Source organism: Antrostomus carolinensis, unplaced genomic scaffold (assembly GCF_000700745.2).
Source record: "Antrostomus carolinensis isolate BGI_N321 unplaced genomic scaffold, ASM70074v2 scaffold8575, whole genome shotgun sequence".
NCBI lineage: Eukaryota > Metazoa > Chordata > Aves > Caprimulgiformes > Caprimulgidae > Antrostomus > Antrostomus carolinensis.
This window is the reverse complement of record NW_010315686.1, coordinates 12,126-32,761: the sequence shown is the minus strand read 5'-3', so window position 1 is coordinate 32,761 and position 20,636 is coordinate 12,126. Positions and strand designations below refer to the sequence as shown.

The 20,636-nt window shown below is 37.8% G+C and overlaps 1 protein-coding gene across 1 annotated transcript in view; it reads right to left on the bottom strand.

Annotated features, from left to right (window-relative positions):
- LRP2 (LDL receptor related protein 2) overlaps window positions 1-20,636 on the bottom strand; it is a gene marked incomplete at its 5' end in the record, with an annotated part of 58,295 nt that overhangs the window by 26,237 nt on the left and 11,422 nt on the right. Inside the window, 17 exons of the mRNA XM_029084963.1 lie at window positions 502-621; window positions 1,527-1,655; window positions 2,532-2,777; window positions 4,390-4,586; window positions 5,505-5,682; window positions 6,077-6,300; window positions 7,554-7,724; window positions 8,202-8,354; window positions 10,698-11,214; window positions 11,699-11,994; window positions 12,454-12,655; window positions 13,571-13,702; window positions 14,535-14,654; window positions 16,378-16,503; window positions 17,614-17,856; window positions 18,250-18,453; window positions 19,654-19,943. Coding sequence (XP_028940796.1) covers window positions 502-621; window positions 1,527-1,655; window positions 2,532-2,777; window positions 4,390-4,586; window positions 5,505-5,682; window positions 6,077-6,300; window positions 7,554-7,724; window positions 8,202-8,354; window positions 10,698-11,214; window positions 11,699-11,994; window positions 12,454-12,655; window positions 13,571-13,702; window positions 14,535-14,654; window positions 16,378-16,503; window positions 17,614-17,856; window positions 18,250-18,453; window positions 19,654-19,943 — 3,548 coding nt within the window. The remainder of the gene's footprint in view (window positions 1-501; window positions 622-1,526; window positions 1,656-2,531; window positions 2,778-4,389; window positions 4,587-5,504; window positions 5,683-6,076; window positions 6,301-7,553; window positions 7,725-8,201; window positions 8,355-10,697; window positions 11,215-11,698; window positions 11,995-12,453; window positions 12,656-13,570; window positions 13,703-14,534; window positions 14,655-16,377; window positions 16,504-17,613; window positions 17,857-18,249; window positions 18,454-19,653; window positions 19,944-20,636) is intronic.

Below are 20,636 nucleotides of genomic sequence, written 5' to 3'. Positions count from 1 at the left end.
GGGCAGATAATGTTGTATAATCCTTAAAAACTAGATAATGTTAAAACAATATTCCCACCGATACTCTAAATTATGTTAAACATTCTATGTCCCTCTTGACATAGAAAAAAGGAAATTCATTGTGGATTTTGTTCCATCACAGAATTATACAGCAATTTTAAAAGGTTTTCAAAATCAGAAAATCAGGGGAAGAAAATATCCACTCTCATTGTTTAAAGAACTATTTAATATCACATTTGCACACAGGGCAGAATTCAAATGTCACTTCTTAGTGGAAAACAGGAATTTGTGTTATTGTGATGACTGGATTTATCAGTGTTTTTATGTATCCAAAATGCTTCCTTGCCACATAACTGTGGTATTTCAGCAAAGAAACAACAAACAAATGAGTAAAACAACGCAATGGTTGCAGTTGACAGCTGTCTGCCCCATTCTCATACAAAAAGAAGGATAGTTATGTCAAAAGCTGGACTATAGCATGACAGACAAAAAAGAACTCACTGCAATTGTGCTCATCAGAGTTATCTCCACAGTCATTATCTCCATCACACTTCCAGCGCAGTGGGATGCATCGATGATTGTCACAACGGAAATCTCCAGAAGGACTGCAAGTCATTTCCTCTGCAGTGTACACAGTTTGCCAACAAAAGAGCACACGTTAGCATAGTCTTTGGATAAGATGGAAGACACAGAAGATAATGGAAGTAGATAGAGATGTTCAGGCCACAGACTGGGCCAAGTAAGAGAGAAGTGATTAAGAAACAGCTGAAATAACCATATAGAACTGAGACACAAACACAGAAATAAACTTAGTGCTGCCAAGGGAGGGCACATTGACCTCAGGTTGTGTTACACTTTCAAGTCTTTTCTGATTGTGATATAGTGATCCGATGTCCTCTAAGCTTTGTGTAGAGAGGTTTCAATACAAATGCAAGGGTCTGGGAAAGCATCATCAAACTTCCCATACTGATGGTTTCACCAGCACAGGAGGTAAGTTAAGTAAATGCAGAAAACACTGATGGTTTTTAATTGTCTAAAATAGTTCAGCTCAAATAAAAGTACTTCCAGTTCCATTTGATGGCATATTAGGAAAAATAATAAAATCCTCATCTTCAGAGCACATAAACAGGTGGTATGGGTGATGAGTGACAGAGCACTGCAACAGGCTGCCCAGAGAGGTTGTGGAGTCTCCTTCTCTGGACATATTCAAAACCCACCTGGATGCAGCCTTGTGCAACCTGTTCTAGATGTACCTGATTTGTCAGGGGGGTTGGACTAAGTAATCTCCAGAGGTCCCTTCCAACCGCTCCCATTCTGTGATTCTATAAACATGGGAGCTGCACAATTAATTGCTGTACATAGTATTTTTCCTGAAGACAAATAACTACCAGGGTAATTAACTTATATCAAACAATATTCCTAGGTACATTATTACTGAAGACTTTCAGAAAATCAAGGTGTTTCCAAATTGGAGAAAGACTCTAGGTACAAAGTTATGTTGAAATGACTTTCTTCTCCAAACATACCACAGCCTTGTTCATCACTGTTGTCTCTGCAGTCATCATTCCCATTGCACACTGCCCACAGAGGTATGCAACGGTAGTTGGTTCTACAGCTGAATTCTGTGTGATTGTCACATCGATAGGCAGGGCCCACTGAAAGAGACAGTTGTCAAAGTCAGTTGTGTTACTTAGCCACTAAACTGTCCTCCTTGCTATTCTGCCTTTCAAAAATCTGTCATGATTTATAGTCAATTATTTCTACTATAAAGAGCTATCTGCTAACTTCAGTGTTGTAAAAGAGAAAGCATTTAACGTATCTGATTTTATCTTTTCCAGTCTATGCAGCTTGTATTCTGCATAAGCTACAAACCCATGACAGGTTCAAATGACATTCAGTGTATTTTTCCCTGAAGTATTTAGAGCTGGTAATGGTGGTAATATAAGCCCCAAATCTGCAAGTCAGAGGAGTCAGCTTGTCCTCAAATGGAAAAAAACTTGGTCACCAGTTCTTCCAGATGGTCAGTGACTCAAAGAGACATGCTGGAGCACATAGGAAAATCCTGCCGTTAAACATAGGCTAAACTGTGCTCTACATTTGTTCTTGTAAGCTTTTGTTTCCAAATCATGTGCCTATCATCATGAGAAACTTTAGCTTCAAGAAATGAAACTTTACTTTGTTTTTGTAAAAAGTATGATATTTGACCTCAGAGCATGACATATAAGGTAAAAATTGGTGAACTGGCTATTCATTGCCAAGCAAAGGATGCTGCTAGCATCAAGCAAGTCAGACATTGCCAGTTCTTGATAATCTGGTTGGCATTAATAAGCTTTCTCCCATTAAGAATAAAGATGTAGTAAATTATCACATAGCCTTTATATTTTCTAACAGTCTTTACTACATGTTTGCAATTATCTTGAAGAAAATATTCCTTTCCAATAAATTTTCAACCTCAGGAAAATTGAGTAATGCAGTTTTCTCTGCTTTTGGTGCACTATAATGTAGGCAGCTTACTACAGCTATGTGCTTACTGCATTCATGGAATGGCTCATCAGAGTTATCACCACAATCATCATCCACATCACACTTCCAGGACTGTGGGATGCAGCGGCCATTGTCACATTTAAATTGGCCTGGGGGACAGGTTCTACTGGCACAGTGAGTACTATCTTCATCCGAGTTGTCACCACAGTCATCTTCTCTATCACACTGCCAGGCTTCTGGGATACATCGCTTATTGGCACATTGCCACTGATGAGTTTCACACTGGTGATTAGCTGAAAGAATACAAATTGGCTATTAGGATACTGAAATTTAAGGAATGGTCTCCTGCTGGTATGTCAATTGAACAGTTATGTCTACACCAAAAGTTCAAGAGAAAGCCTGTAAAAATTTAAAACATCCCATTTACTTGCCCAGTTAAGGTACAGATTTCTAATGTCAAATGGCACATTTCCTACAGGCATCTTCAGACGTGCTCACTAAGGCTCTACGCTTGTTTAGAAGCAAGACAAATACTATCTTCTCCTAAAGGAGAGGGGAGCAAAGCCAGCATTCCAACATGATGGAGGCAGGGGCTCCCAGTCACTTCACAGAGAAGCTAAGTGACATTGTGGCTCTGGCCATGCTACCAACTTAGGTGTACATTGCCTGATGAGCCTGTTCCTCTGACTATGAATGAACAAATCAGAAAACTTAGCAGAAGACCATGTTAATAACAAAGACCATGCTAATAACAGCTCCACAACTTATAAATGTAGAGCCTCTGTTTCCCAAGGGCAAAGCACTGGAAGCTGATGCCAGCAGTGCTGGCAAACTGGGGGAGCTCTGAAGGCCTATGAAAATAGGAGTCAACACTGAGCTCTGCTTCCAGACTTTGTATGTCACACTGGACACCACCCTACTATTTTTTCAAATATACCGACAAACTGTTCAAGAGGAAATAGTACATTATGATTTCCATACATTTTCTAGACTAAAGGATTCTATTCCCATGCATGGGATGATAAGCAGAAGAAATTATATAGACCTAAACTGACTTTTATTATAACCAGTACATTAAAACAGGTAAAATATTACGCAGCTGCCACATTTCTACTTATTTAACATTCCCCTGTGCAACACTTAAGAGCTTAGCTATTTGAAACTCAGGTAAAATTGACATTTCATTTAATTCTGTCATTATTAGAAACACTTAATGGAAGGCAATGAACATATGAATTATACAACCACACTGCTTTCCCCCACACACACCTTCCCTTTATGTTACTAAGTTTGCAACTGTCAGAACTACATTATTTACAAAAAGAGAACTAATGATGTGGTTTTTATAAATTAGACATAAGTATGTGGAATAAGACTAGTTTTTAAGGAAATAACATTATTCCACAGGCATAATTAGGCTATATTTTGAAAATACTGCCATCACAAACAGCTCTCCAAAACAAATGTTCCCACATGCACTGGATTTTGTGCAATGCAGAGGGTGAAACAACTTCGTCCCATTACACAAAGCTCCAGAATACAGGGAAAACTAGCATTCCTGGTAGACTGACCTGGGCATTAAAAGCCTTAGATTCCTCATACTCACCACAGCTTTACTCATAATAAAGTTTGTCCTAGTATTTTACACCTCAGATTGAGACAGATTTCTACTGGTGTAAATTACAAAGGTTTAGAAAATGTTTGTTTCAGTATAGTATATTTTTGCTCTCCTTTACCCTGCTTTTGCACTGAGGTGAATTGCTCTGGCAGGTGCAAGACTAGAGAAGACTGTATCTGTCTACTTCACCTTTCCATCTGTAAAAAAGGGATAATGATTCTGAAATTTATATATAGATTACACATTTTGTACTGGCAAAACATTTAAATTTATTGGTTGTAACATACCACAAAGTACGGGATCTTCATCTGATCTGTCATAACAATCTGGCTGGGTATTGCACAAGAAATGTGGACTTGTGCAGTTCCCATCGTTACACTGGAACTGACCAACAGGACAGTATCGGTGTGGACAGGTAGGGGGCTCATCAGAGCCATCTCGACAGTCCCGCTGTCCATCACACTTCCACCAGATAGGAATACACCTACAAAGGCAAAACAATGTTTTCTTTGTTGAGAATATGTCTCTACAGACATACAACCATCCTTTTACAGCACAAAAGACCGTCTTGTCTCAGTGTTATTTCTTGACATTTCAAAGACATCTTGAATTTCATGTCTTCTGTTTCATATGTCAAATGCTAACAAAATATGCCGGAACACTGTCACCAGAAACAGATTATATTGGTGGGCTTCTAGAAGGAAGTTCACAGGAAATCAATAAGGATTTAATTTTTATGTATATTCGTAGTAACCACCTCTCATGCTTTTTAAATCAATCTTCAGTTGTATTTTTAATGAGGTAATATTTTAATAGTTTAACTTTAGCACAAGAATTCCAGTAGGGATTATCATTGTAACACTGCTTCAAAAGGCCACTCAATTAGCACACCTGCCTCACAGGCTCCAGAGTGACACAGTATCAGCACAGTAGCTCTTATATCACAGTTCCTCTCCTTTCACTGCTGTTGCCTCAGAAAAAGGGTTCAAAATCTGCTCCCACATCACCCAAATGGCTTTCCTGGGCTACTGGCAGACATCATTTGGCAGAAAGGCATGCATTGTAAAAGATATGCAAAAAATAAGGGAGGGTTCCAGGTTTGTGAACTCAGCTGGAAATGGTTTCTGAAGGTACATGTTTCTGAGATGGAGGTACATCTTTGGTACATTAGCAATGTCGTATGACAGGAAGAAAAGGGAAAAAAAATACCAATAAACAATTGGTCTTGAAGTACTTTTCAAAATGGAAGCCTGTCTGGTCCTTGCCTTGTCTTTGCAAGGTCACCACAAACTCATAGTGAGAGCAGAAGGAATCCCCATTTTCACGCCTTTTTGAAGAGACTAAATTGTAAAATATATCCTTAAAAATACATGGTAAGAAAGATGGTGAGCAGTGGACTTACCTCTCAGTGTCTGCACAGAGAAACTGGGTGCTAGAGCACATTGGAAGGCAGTGGGCTGTATTGCTGAACTGTACTATCATGAAGTTATCAGGACATTCACAGGAATAACTCTGACCACCAGCTTTTATTAGACAAAGATGTGAACAACCACCATTGTTGGTGCCACAGGGATTATTAACTGGTAAAACAGAAGAATAAATATTACCATACTTTGAAAATCCCAGGACCCAAAGGTCTCAACCTACAACAGACTCCTCAAAAACTATATTGAAAGCTTAAATGTAGTAAGTTGAAAAACAAAACCTAGGTAAGTAGCCACTTAATGAGAGAAATACGTATTATTTAATATACAAGGAATGTATGCTATTAAGCCACAACATTTTAGAAACTAATTTAAGATTATGCATTTCCAGCCATTGCTATTCAAAGAAAAGGCAATAGATGCCTACATGTACTCAGTGCATTTCATTCCCCTCAGGAAAAGTAAAAGATGAGTGCACTTAGGACCCTCTACAACTAGTCTCTGAATAATAGCTGACCCTCTAAATGCAACTCTAATTCTGTTTTCTCACCAAATGGCTGTCTGTATGGATGGTAAACATGGATGTCAAATGGCCTGTGTGTGGTATTCACAAGAACAGTCCTGTCTGATCCATCATATTTATTCCCCTTTTCAACAGTTCTTGTGTTCCAGTCAGTCCAATATATTGTGTCTTCAAAAATAGTTATTGCAAATGGATGAGGTAAAGTCCCATCATACACTGTGTGACGGTGATGTCCATCCAGGTCAGAGTACCTACATGAAGGAAAATATGTGCAAAACATTCAGATAAATGCTAAACCATCACATCTTTATTATGTGCTTATGGTGCTTCATTATTGGTGATCAGGATCAAGCAATGTGGAATTGCAGCTTCTTTAGTCCCTAACGATAGAGGACGGTCCTCAGTGATATCATTTTAAGATATGCAGGAAAGTAACAGGTTATTTTAGGCAAATAAAGAGAAGAGAGGAACATTTACTGAAACGTAAAGTCTTCCCACAGAAGTGTCTCAGTTAGTCCAATGAACTTTTGTACATCTACTGTTTTAACAGCAAGTTATTTTTGTTACACAAGAGACTAGCTTGCCTGGATCATTCAGACTGTTAGTAATGGAACAATAAAAGGCCTCCTCTATTCCTGAATTTTACATGTCTTTCTGATTCAGAGCCTCCTCTGATGAGATATCTTTAATAAGATTTTATATTTTTACTATCAACTTGCTATAGGGGGAAATTATGAAATATAAAACAGAAAAAGACATAGAGAAACACATATAATTAATATAAATTTTTTAAAAGTAATTTTTAAGACTTCAGCATAGAATGGCTGTCAGGTGAACTAATGTAAAGAATACAAGTAAATATAAATCTAAACGTACATGTAAATATGAGTACAAATATAAATACTAATAAAAATACAAAGGATTGGTTTTGAACTATTTCAATGCCTTGACAAGAACTACAATGTTAGTTGTTCATTTTACTGATACTTAAGTGGAGATTTTCTGCCACTAGAAGCAATTAATAGATTTCTCTTGATTAATAAAAAATTCATATGCTATCAGGAAATTCTGTGTCATACCTATGGACAAACATTCAGACATCTTCTAACCACTTGTATACTATGTTATTAGTGCGTAACTAGTTTAGTTACAGCTCAACTCCTATCTATATGCAGAAACAAGAGAATCAGAAAAAATAGTGATTTTATACTTGGTTTTGCTTTGGTTCAGGTTGTACACCTAGAGAAGTTGCATATTTGAGTACAAACTCTTTTCACTATAATTTTTGGACCACTTCCAGTGGGAACTAGGATGCAAATACAGGAACTAGGCTACAGTGTCATCTAGTGATTTGTGTTGCCTACTACTCCAGACTTTCTCACCCTTGTTTCCTCTAGAGTCAGTGGGTATAAGTATGTATGATGCTTATAGCATCTATAGATGCTACCACTGCACTCTGACATGAGCCATTATTTAGCTGTTTCATTCATTTCTGCATACGTACTCAATGTAATTTAGATGAGCATCTGCCCAATAGAGCTTGTCGTTGGTGTAATCTATGGTGAGTCCATTGGGCCACTCTAACTTTGTAGATATAATCACCATCTTCTCCTTGCCATCCATGCCTGCTCGTCCGATATAGGCTCGATATGCCCAGTCTGTCCAGTAAATCTGTCTGTTCAAATAAATACTTACAGTTAGGATTGTAGTAAAAATATGCTGAAGTAAATAGTAGAAGCCATACCTCGAATACAGTATTTCCTGCAAAAGAACTAAAGTAGAGGTTGAGGAAGATAAATGTTAATGTATTTGTTACTTTAACTGCCACAGCAGACAATTGTACGATCACAACTGTCTTTAAAGAAGGCAACTGGCAGCCCCACTGCCTATCAAACCACACACACTTCTATCAACCCTTTTAGCCTTGTAATCAAAACTTCCTCATCCACATATTACCAAATTCCACTTTCAATGACATCTGACAGCTCTACATATATACCTATAAAAAGCAAGCTACTATTTTTCCTAAGCTGCAACTAAGATCTAATGTCACACAAATCTAAGTGCAGGCAGTCAAAATTTATTTCACATTTTCAGAGATAGTGCAAGACTATTTGCAAAAGAAGGGAAAAGCACTCTTAAAATATCATACCCATATTTTGGATGAACAACAATTGCTCTGGGGTACTGAAAGCAGAAAGTGTTGTTGGCATCCACACACCGATCCACCAGTTTTTTCCGGAATCTTCCATCAAGTTCAGAGACATAGAGACAATCTTTGTAGGCATCCACCCAGTACAGTTTTCTGAAATGTTTTAGAGTTAATTTATTTACTCTTATTTACTTTTTTTATTTTGCTTCACAGCATCTTAAATTTCACATTTTTTCTCCTAGAAGCAATATATCCACTGTAAAGGAAGAATACACATAATGTACTGACATGTCTTCTACACCATGCTCCAGACTACCCTTTTCACTCTTGCTGTTCCTGCATCCACAGTCATTGGTGCCAAATTCAAACTTGCAGTTGCCCACTCAAGTAATAATATGCCTCTCCTATGCAAACAAGCTGAGAGTTGGGGCTGTTCAGTCTGAAGAAGAGAAGGCTCCGGGGAGATCTTATAGCGGCCTTCCAGTACCTGAAGGGGGCTACAGGAAGGCTGTGGAGGGATTTTTTACAAGGGCAGGTAGTGATAGAACAAGGAGTAACAGCTTTAAACTGGAAGAGGGAAGATTTAGATTAGATATTAGGAAGAAATTCTTTATTGTGAGGGTGGTGAGACACTGGAACAGGTTGTCCAGAGATTTTGTGGATGCCCCCTCCTTGGAAATGTTCAAGGCCAGGTTGAATGAGGCTTTCAGTAACCTGGTCTAGTGGAAGGTGTCCCTGCTCAGGGCAGGGGGACTGGAACTAGATGATCTTTAGGGTCCCTTCCAACTCTAACCATTCTATGATTCTTTGATGATTTGCCTATAAATTCCTAAACCTCCCTTCTCTCCCCTTCCTCTCCTATCAACAATGGCCAGTGGAGAGGAGCAGGAAACAGACATGTAGTGCAACGGCTTGTGACCACAATACTGCAACGTATTGGAAAGAATCACCATCTTTTCCATGCTGCCACATCTGCTCTCATCAAACTTGTAGAACAGTTGCCAGGGTCTCCTTTGAAAATTCCTAAGCAGTTTGATGGGCTAATTTAAATTTCACCTACTAACACTTCTATTACTTTGCCTAGGAATTATACACAGCTGTAACCAAAGAAATCACGTAAAATCTGAAGCAATGATTTTTAAAAGTCTGCAAAAAACCAAAGCATTTAAAGTCATTAGAACTGCAGCAGGCTACTCTGAAATTATCTGCAGCAGCTGGTCAGTTCCAGCATCCACAGGGTGGATGGCATACCAGACACAGCCTGACAGATAGAGTCTCTGTCTACACCACCCTGAGCAGTGCCATTCCCATCAGGGAGGAGAAATCTTCCCCAGCCTGCATGTAATGGCATCCTCCAGTCCTCTCCCTGCACTGAAAGTGAGCAGAAGATCTCATATACCATTGTATCATCCTTCAGCCTTTCTGAAACACCTAAACAAAAACTGACTGAAGACATAAATAGTGGTAGCTGAAATAATTCAGCAACTGCATTAGCAACGGAGCAGTAGGACTACTTCATCTAAAATTAGGCTCTTCCTTCCTCATCTCTGCATGCATTAGAAAGCATTTGGGACGACTTGGAACATTAATTATCATTAGGTTTAGAGACAAAGTGGTTTAAAGATAAAAACTGTTATATTGACATATTCATATAAACACTCTCATATAAGTTCCCAATGTGACTTTTTGAACCATTCTCATTATTTTGCAGAGTCTGATCCATGCTACTTCAACTTTTCATACTGATAATACCGTAATCAGAAAGCAAAACCTGATAAAAGACAGCCAAGAACACTGTCAGAGATGGTACCACATAAGGACAGAGTTTCTGTGGGAGTAAATCAGACTACTTTTTAACACACAGCAGGCAATTAAAAAATTACCATAATGCAAAGTGCTTCCCAATTACCTCACCCTTATAGCACCCTCCTTACAGCAAATGATGTGGATCATGTTTTTTGAGTGTCCATTAAAGATGCATTTTTCAAGAGCAAAAGAAACATGCTCTTGCATTGGCACCAAAGCTAAATTTCATTAATGTTTATTATTGTTTACTTTGTTGGAACCTAGTTACCTGTTGTAACATATTATTTATGCATAGAGTGAAGCCTGCATCCCAATCCCAACAAGTGCTAACAAAGGAATAAAAAGCCTAAGCTCAGAATCCCTACCCCATAGCCACATGTAACCTACCTGCTTGCCTATTCTAACAAGTCTTTCCCAAGGGTTATACACACTACTTTATTACTGATGAAAGAGCAACTCTGATACAACCTCAATATACTAGATATGAGAGCAATTAGAGAAAAGTGTTATGCAATGTATTAGATGCTGATAAACAGTTCCAGCACAGCTGTTCAAGACTGCATCCACAATCCAAAAGTATTTCAGCAGTTATTGAGAATTTCACAGTAAGTGGGAGAAAAGCCCTAAGATAAACTCCCTCACATATAATTTCCTTAGTAGCTCAGAAAGACAGAAAATGTATTTTCTTACCTGCCAACCCAGTCAACAGCGATACCTTCCCCGTTGGGCACATCATCACTTATCACTGTCTCCTTATTTGTTCCATTTAGGAACATCCGTTCAATGACCTTCCTCCCCACATCAATCCAGTACAACCTCTTTTCCACCCTGTCAAAGTCCAGTGCCACCACATTTCTCAGTCCTTGCAAAATGAGAGAGTAAGACTGGCCATCTGCTGTGAGATTTCTCAGATAGTAACGGTTGCTAAAAATAAGGTATGGGGAGATATTACTATTTTGCCGGCAACTTTTTCCATCAGGCTCCCGGATATAGCCTGGGGCACACTTACAGATGTAGGAGCCAGCTGTGTTCTCACAAATCTGGCTACATACTGATGGAGTTTCATTGCACTCATCAATATCATCACAAGTTCGTTTATCAGACATAAGTTTGTATCCGGGATGACAAGAACAGTAGAAACTTGTCTGTGTGTCTGTACAGTCATGATCACATCCACTGATTGAAGGGTCACTGCATTCATTCACACCTGGGGAAGGAAAGGAGTTCTATTCAATGAACCATCTAGCAGAGAAAATAGTGCAGCTGCTTTCCAATGTACTCTCTCTCTCTCTCTCTCTCTCCCTGCATCTAGGCTGCAAGGAGCAAGGAAAAGAATCTAATCTAATCTAAAATTATTCTAGCATTTTTGCGGTCTGCCACCAAACACACTGAGTGCAAAATATACAGTTATGAATGGTGTATTTTGGGAATGTAAGGGCAATACATAAACAATGTAAAAGCCATACTTTGTTTATATACTTAGCTAATTTTCACAGTTTGTTAAAGCAATATCCAATAAGTATGACTTAATTAAAACAAAAAATTAGATATATACAATTCTTATAATCCTTTTGAGAGACCATGGAGTAGATATGACGGTAATTAAGAAATTGTCTTGAGTTCATTTTTTTTTTTAAAGCTGCTGAAGCATTTTGAATTAAATAAGACAATACAAATAAATCTACACATACCACATCCTTTTTCATCACTGTTATCTAAGCAATCATCCAACCGATTGCAGACTTTAACTATTTCAATGCAGTTTCCATTGTCACATTTAAAATGATGGGGAGAGCAGGTCGCTTCTGGTGTACTACAGAGATGTTCCAGCTCGTCAGATTCATCACCACAGTCATTATCCCCATCACAGATGTAGGCCTTGGAAATGCAGCGCCCATTCTGACAAGTAAACTGGTGCTGTTGACATGGTTCATAGATGCATCCCCTTTCATCACTGCTGTCACCACAGTCATTCCGCCTGTCACATCTAAAGGAGAATGAAAATTTTTTTAAAATGTAAGAAGGCAATTACTATCTCTAGGGCAGATGGATATACACACTCTTCTGATTTCCAAAGAAGGTCAGATATTACTGGCTCCAACAGAAGAGACTTTCAGAAATCAGGGTCATATTATATAGAGTCTAATCCTCTGAGTCCTGCTCGTATTACCCATATACATTACAAGCTGAATAGAATCAGCCTAGGAGAGATTACTAGGCACAATAAAAAAAGGTTAAATGCTAATGGTGAGCACTGGGGATATTAACATAGAAAATTCCAGATCATTTTCAAGTTAAAACTAATGCATGAATGCAAAGCAGATAAATAGTTTCATTACAATATGCAGGTCTACTTAACAACTAAATAGTGTGAAAGAGATTTAATTAGCTCCCTCACTTTAAGCAAATTTTGAGAATTTCTGCAGCAGTTCAGGTAGTTACAAACCTGTATGTGTTTCGGATGCACAATCCATTACTACAAGTAAACTCATTTTCTGTGCAAGATCTCCGTGTGCAGTTCTGGTGTTCATCAAATGCATCACTGCAGTCAGCATCACCATCACAGATCCATGCCCGAGGAATGCACCTCCTGAGCGGAGGTCGATTGTTGGCACATGTGAACTCTGCTGCTGTGCAGTTGCGATTTGCTGAAAGAAAAGTACGTTCACTGACACACCAAGTTATACTCTGTCCATAAAACCCTCCCTCACCACACACACACAGAGCCTGCATATCCACCCATAAACCACAACAGAGCCGTGCTCTGCTGCATGTACAGAGACAGATACCACTGCACCCTCTCATATACAAAACTCATACGCATTCCCACTGATTTTCACTGAGCATTGCTCTTCATGGAGGCTGACTGGAAGCCAGAGCACTTTGGAATTCCTTAGGCAATGCTAGCATGTGCAGAACTCTGGATCTTGTTGGATTCTCAGTATGAGCTTTTCACGCATCTGGCCATATTTTCTGGGAGCTGAACAGGTATTAGGCCTAAACTCTATTCCCTGCTTTCTTCAAGGTTTTATGTGCTCCAGGGAGCAGAGGGAGCACCACTGCAGTTAAAAAGGGCAAGGACTGCAAGTGTATCCAGCTGCTGTTAAAAGAATCAAGGGGCAGGACCGGGCTTGGTGAGCCTTCTTCCCTTTGTTCACCCTCTAAGCCACACTTATTTTGCTCACCAATTTTTAAAGAAATTATGCCAAAACCATGTGGTTATTAATATGCACAAAATGTAGTGCATGACAATCAGGGATTATCTCCACTGAAGTTACTATTGCTGCCCAGATCATACAAACAACCCTGGTTAATTTTATCTCCATTTGAACTAAACAATTGAAAGAAAAGTAACCACAAAATTTTAAAAAGTAAGATGTTCCATTATAATTCAATATAATGAAAATTAAGGTATAGGAAGAGTGTACCTCATGCTTAATGTGCTCCTTTATAGAGGGAAAAATTGGCAGAGAGTGGGAGTTTGGGGTTGGATGGTTGTTTTCTAAAAAATGCGTGCAGGATAAACAACGAAAGTGAAGTATCTATTTGCATTAAACACTTACCACAATTATGTCTTTGATCTTCATCACTCATATCCCCACAGTCATTATCACCATCACAGATCCAAGTTGCTGGGATACATCTGCCATCATCACATCTGAACTGGCTGCTTGAACAAGTCCGCACTGGGGGCACTTAAAAATGAACACAATCACTCTGCTTGTTAAATGAACCGGCATTGCCATGAAAATCTACTGAGGAAGGTATTTTAGGGAGAATCTTATGATAGTAAAATGTAAAAGAGAAGCTTAAGTGTAAGACAGTTAAGGTACAAGTTGCAAGACATTTTCTTAAGCTAAAGATGCAACTCTAGCAATGTGCAAAGTGAGCTATCAGCCTCGCTCTGCCTTGTGTTATATCAACTTTAACAGTGAGAATAATGACTATGTTGTAATACCAACTCTCAGTGACTTCAGTTAGCCCCTCCTCTTCCTCCCTGGAGATTACTCTACTTCTTTTCACCTTCTTCCCTCCTCTGCTGCTTATTACCATCAGTTTCTATTGCACATATAGGATTTGCCTATTGTAATACCATGATACTCTACCTCATGATGTGTCAACAACATTCCTCTGCATCCCACATTCCTTTTTTCCCCAAATGTAATATTGCACGCACACTTCCTGTACAGCATATTTGCTTTTACATCCAAAACAATACCAAAATTCTTGCTACTTTTTGTCACTTGATTCACCACCATCACAGTCTTATAAAGAGACAGAAGGTTATACATTAAGAGTAATCACATTAAGAACAATCAACTGTGGCAATTAAAAGCCTTCATATTCCATACACAGTTTTAAGTATTTAAGACTTGAATTACTCAGTGACTCAGATTATTTAGAGTCAGTGAATAAACCTCAGAAGACACTTATTTTCCATCTAGTCTGCATTCAAGCTGCTGCCTACAAGAGAAACAACTGATTTCCCATAGCCCATCATGTTGTACCTTCTGAGTGCAAACTTACCACAAGAGGCAGGTTCATCAGAGCCGTCAGCACAATCTATTCCTTGATCACAATACCAATGAGCAGGAATACAACGTCCCGATGTACAACGAAACTCACTATTTGTGCAAGTCAGTGAGACTGGAAGAAAAAACCTATGTATGACTTCTTTCTTTCTGTTACCTTTCCAACTTGTTTTAAGTTGCTTTTGAGTCCATGTTATGCAAAAATATTACAGACCCCAAAAAAGAAAGAGAAAAGATTATGCTAGGAAGGACGTCTTTTCACAGCTATCTGCAAAGAGTTCATTGTACAAACTAGCTTGATCTTTGTATGCAAAAAATGAGCTTAATTCTCTCCTTGGGTATACGTATCAGCTATTAAGTAGACACTTTCCATTTGCCCTGGAAATAGGACTGCATGCAGCAACTGTAAATATGTTCCACATTTATACTTGAGATTTCTGCGCAAGAAAATGACCACAGTCCAACATACTCATTTCTGAAGTGCCTAAACCAGGCAGAAGCAGACTCCATTCTTTACAGAGAATCAAATGTGCAGTAAGGAAGTAGTATCACATGGTAAATAATGATTTCCTTGTTCTCCCACTGATTTTTCTTCACTTGCAGGTAGGAATCTTTTCTTAACAGCAGTGAAGAACAACCTGTAACACTGAGTAGTTCCAGCTAAGTGTACTGCAAATATTCCTTCTGCACTTTGGCTAAGCCCCTTGATCCTAGCATATATAGTGAGTTTGATAATGTCTTCATTTGTTACTGATACTTTCCTGTACTCTCTGATGGTTTCAAGATACCAAAAAGGACCTTGTCTGGCCTTTTAACTGGATCTTCTATGTGCCTTTAATGATGGAAATCAAAGGCAATTAACACACTGCTCATTAATATCTTAGGGCTTCTTTGATCTCCCATTCTCCCTTTCTCTCCCTCTTTCTTGCCCTTCACCACATCTCAATTTAAGTAATTGAGCAGTGCTGCTGGGAAAAACAGCAGAGGGGACAAAGTACACCTTTCATGAGCAGCACAAGACTCACTATGTGTGTGTGTATATATATATATATATATATATACACCTCCACATATTTTTTACATGTAGCAGTCCATAGAAAAAAGTGGCCATGTTCTGGCTAGAAAAACTGAACTAATATTTTAGAAAAATTGTGGCATAGTTAATTCAAGGCTGGTACCTTTAGGAAAACTAGTGAAAGCAAAAATAATTCACTCAGGCAATACTTAACAATAATTCATTATCTGAAATTATCAGGTATGTTTTACAAACTGATTCGAAGTATTTTATATGGGAAAAGTACTACATAGCTACTACCTCATACAAATATCTGTACTAGCAAAGATAAGCTCATTTGTAAGGCTGATTGACAACTAGACACTTTTATACACTAACTGGAAGCTACAATGAACAATGAATCCTATGCTAAGGCATACATAACTACATGAAAGAGCTAAAAGAAATTATATTTGAGACTGTACACAATTTCATTTGTTAGAAGGAAAAAATATTCTAATGTTAAAGTACCAAAAAAAGTCAATTCATTATAATACTTAAGTGCCAATTACCTTATAAAGCCATAAAAGATACAAAACAGAATAAGCAAAAGGAATGATGCCTCAAATGTTGTATAAAAATGCTGCAAAAATTATGATCCTTATCATTAGATAAAAGTATGATTTAGATAATTCAGAGCTAATAATACAATGCATATACCTTACAACTCTCCAGTGTTACAGGAGTAGATGGTTTGGGAACAGTTGAAGCTACGTCAAAGATAAAGAGCAGTGGAATAAATTACTGAACTACAAGAAAACTAACCAAGGCCTTGCTAACTTACCACAGTGAGTAGGACTCTCATCACTCATATCTCCACAGTCATTGTCACCATCACACAAATATGTTCGAGGAATGCAAATATTTGTGCTTTGACATTTTGTAAAACCAGACTGGCAAGTGCGCTCCGCTTTAAGGAGGGGGGAAAAAAAAGCAAAAGTTCTTTAGAGCTTTTTTTTTTTTTTAACAATGTTAAGCTGTATCTCATCGAAAGATGCACAATATTGTATTGTTCTTAAAAAGAATCCCATGTCACTCACTTGCCAAAGTGCACTCATACTGCTCGTGCTGTATGGAAACAATTAGACAACTGCTTTTTTGACAAAAACATGATCAAAGAAATACACGCCAATTCTTAGGGGTGATGGAATATAAATTGACATATATTCACACTGTGATGCCTGCATTTGCAACCAGCTGGTACTATATAAATCATCAGACCAAATACAAATAACTAATAGACCAGAAATTTCAAATATTTGGATTTCATTGAGAATAAAAAAAAATGTGGTAAATAATAGGGTTTTTTTAAAAAAAAAAACAAAACAGTGCGCACACAAAAATGTAAAAAACCCAAAGCTTCTACAAATACACTTTCATCTGTTTCACTAACTCCAGATATAAATTTTCCACAGACCGATGTAATCTTAGTGCAAAAACATGATTACTTTGATTAACTGCAATAGTAGTCAATATTGAACTAATAAATTTACATCTTAAGGAAAAAAAACATAACTGATAACTTTTTGAGAACGATAAGGAATATAATTTTAAACAGAACAAATATAAACTGTGCCTGTATAAGAGTCACAATATACACTCCTGATGATTAAATCTAGTATAATCAATATAGTATGACAGAAAGTAAAAACCCAGTGTCAAAATCCAGGCTAATCCTGCAAAAATATAAGCCCTGCATCCAATTCATCTGAAATAATCTTTTTGAAATCCATGGGATGACTCACAAGACCTAACATTAAGCACTGCAGGAGCATTTGTTGTGCCAAAGAAGACTGTTTAAAGCAATAGTTATTAGGTAACATCCTAGGGTACTCCGGAATATCTTTTAACAATTCTATTTGCTTCAAAAACACAAAGCAGAATCTGTAATGGCAAGAAAGAAATCTTTTATCCTCTTCGCTGCTTTGTTATAATCGGCACAACACACAAAAACATTTGCTGCTTCTTTTGTCTAAAGCATCAGACTCAAACATGCACTAGGTAATTAGGATAAACTTACGGCAGTTTCTCTCATCTGATGTGCCATTATCGTAACAGTTGTTTACTCCATTGCAGACGTACTGAAGAGATATACACCTTCCATTATTGCAAGTAAATTCTGTGAGGGAGTCACAAGTTCGGAACAAGCAGCCAACCTCATCACTGTTATCTCCACAGTCATTGTAGTGATCACAGCGGTAATGGTAGGGTACACATCGCCCATTACCACAGGTAAAAGCTGTTGGCTGACAAGTATGGAAAGCTGCAGAAAATATTTAAAAAAAAAAAAGTATATGTACATTGATACAATGTAATTTCAGTTCTCTTACAAAGTAACAAGTAAAATCACTATGTTTTTACCTGCCAGGACAAACACAGGTGCAAAACGGACTGCATGAAAAGTAAAATATATATTTAAATTAAACAAAGTAGAAATTGGTTACACATGAAAAAAAAAAAATCAATACTATAGCGCTTTTGGATTCTAGAGCAAGTCAGTTGCTATTCAGACCTCAAGTCTATGAGCAAGCAAGGGATCGTTAACAAACTACAGCCACAAGACCCATGATCGTAAAGACATAAAAGTGATAGAGAATACAGTACAGGCAAGACAGAGTCTGCCTCACTTTCTCATGCAGTTATTTTCAATGCTTACCACACACACTTTCCAACTCATCACTGCCATCACCACAGTCATTGTCATTGTCACATTTCCATCGCTCAGAGATACAGTGCCCATTAAGGCATGTGAAGAAACCAGTATCACATCGAGTACCATTATCCACAATACAGTGCTTGTTATTATTGGCTAAATACCAGCGACCTTCAGAAGGGCACTGACATTCTGCACCAGCTGGACCTAAATTTATGTTTGACAGTTAAAAAACAAACACACAACAAAAAAGAGACAAAAAATAAAGCAAATTTAACACTAGTGCTCTAGACAGGGTTCTATGAAACTGTTCACAGCTGTAAAACTGGCAAAGGCAATGAAATTCTCTCAACTCCTCTACAGTCTCACTGCTTAGATAGAAGTGTGGCGACTTTGTCAGATTTTTATCTCTGTTAAGCATATGAAAACCCACAAGAGTTATTTCAGAGTTCCCTAGAGGGGAACTGAGATCAGAACTTGGATTATGTTAATATTTGCTTGTTGTCCAAATAGTTTTGGGGCAGCAGCAAGATGGCATCTGATGCTTTCAAATGTCAGAGAGACACCATCTGAGGCTCTATCCCTTGAAATCAAAACAGGGTTTTGAAAACTCCTTGCACTAGACTAACTCTCTTCTCAAAATCAATGGGAATTTTGAGTTGTTTTCATAAAAGACAGATTTTTAAAGGCATTTAAGATGCTAAAAACAAAAGTTTTTGAAAGTCAAGAATCGTAACTTCCAAAAATCCACAACACATGAATCAGCTCTGTAACAGCTATGCCCTCTGGGGTACACTGCCATTCTGATTTCCTGGCCATCTGGACTGTTGACCTGTCAGAGCACCTTGACTCTCTCAAAAGGACATCTGCCTCACAGTGTAGATATAAATCAATTTGTGCTATTTTCTTAGTAACTGTCCAAGATTTAAAATGAGGAGGTAGAAATGTTTATTTTGGAAATTAATTATTAAGGAAAGACTTCATACTATCACGTGATAAAGAAATAGTGACCATAAAGATTTTTTAAATATGTGACAGGAAACACCTGTTCAGTATACAGTAAATCACTACGTATTCCTAAGGTAACCATATGCTGCAGTGCTCAACTGATGTCTCATCCCAAAGGAAAAATTAAAAAAGTTAAAACCCCAGAAAAAAATGTTTTGGTTTAAATTAGAGAAACACATAATTTTTATTTGTGAGGATTCTCAGACACAACCCTGAGGTGTGTGGGCAAAATACCACTACCTTGCAATCATTTTGATCACATTTAAAAATAAAAAAATATTAAACATTTAGGAATACTAAGAAATATTATAGCTGTCCCTATGTGACTAAAACTGTTATACTATGAACTTGAGCACAGGCAATACTAATAGCTTACAGTCATCAAGTATAACAGCTTACCTGGTGCACAGATGTGACTGCAGCCACCATTGAACTGGTTGCAAGGGTTGGTACACTGCTGCTGCTTACTTTTTGCCCAGACATGAATGTCCATCGGTCTTTGTGGAAGATTCATGATCATTACAATCTGATCTGAACCATCATACTTATTAGCTCGATAAATGCTTCGTGTGTTCCAGTCTGTCCAATATATGTGCTGATCAAACAATGTCATTGCAAATGGATGCAGAGCAGTGCTAACAATGACCTCACGATTTGTACCAGTGAGAGTGCATCGCTCAATCTTCTGCCTAAAAGAACAAAGAAATTATTACATCTTTAGAGAACTAAGTCTTTTAAGTTATGTATAAAGCCATGTGCTAATTAGTCCTGCAACTAGTATCCATCATTTCAGCAATGTGCACCAATATGTAGGGTGCTGTTATGAGTTAATAATCTCAAATTTTCCAATCTATGGCTTCAATAGTGACAGAGTAGCAGCTCTGTAATACTGACGCAATAAGGTCCTGGAAGTAATCAAGCTGAAGATTGAAATGTCTAAACTACCCTACTGAGAGCTAAAACAAATGTAAAACTTCACGAATATGCTTTTCAAATGGGTATGATGTTAATGACTTCTTGTACCAGGAGAAAACCAACAGTCTCATAAAATGGGACATGTTTTAATTTCAGTTTTATCTTCTGCAGATCAAAATTTACACAATCAGGAAATACAAGCAAATTCACAAGACTATACACACATGTTTTCTGCTATTTCTCACATAAGAATACAGGAGGGAAAGACTGTTCTAATATATAATAACCATCATATATATATAATATTGAATAGCCACAAATATATAATGGATGATAAACATTTCTTCCTAGTTGATCTTCCAGTTCTGATTCTATCTTAGGAACAGTGTTTGCAATGATAAACAAAATTCCAAGAAACAAGACTTCAAGGAAGCCCAGCAAATCAGGGTTTAACTCCATGTTCTGTG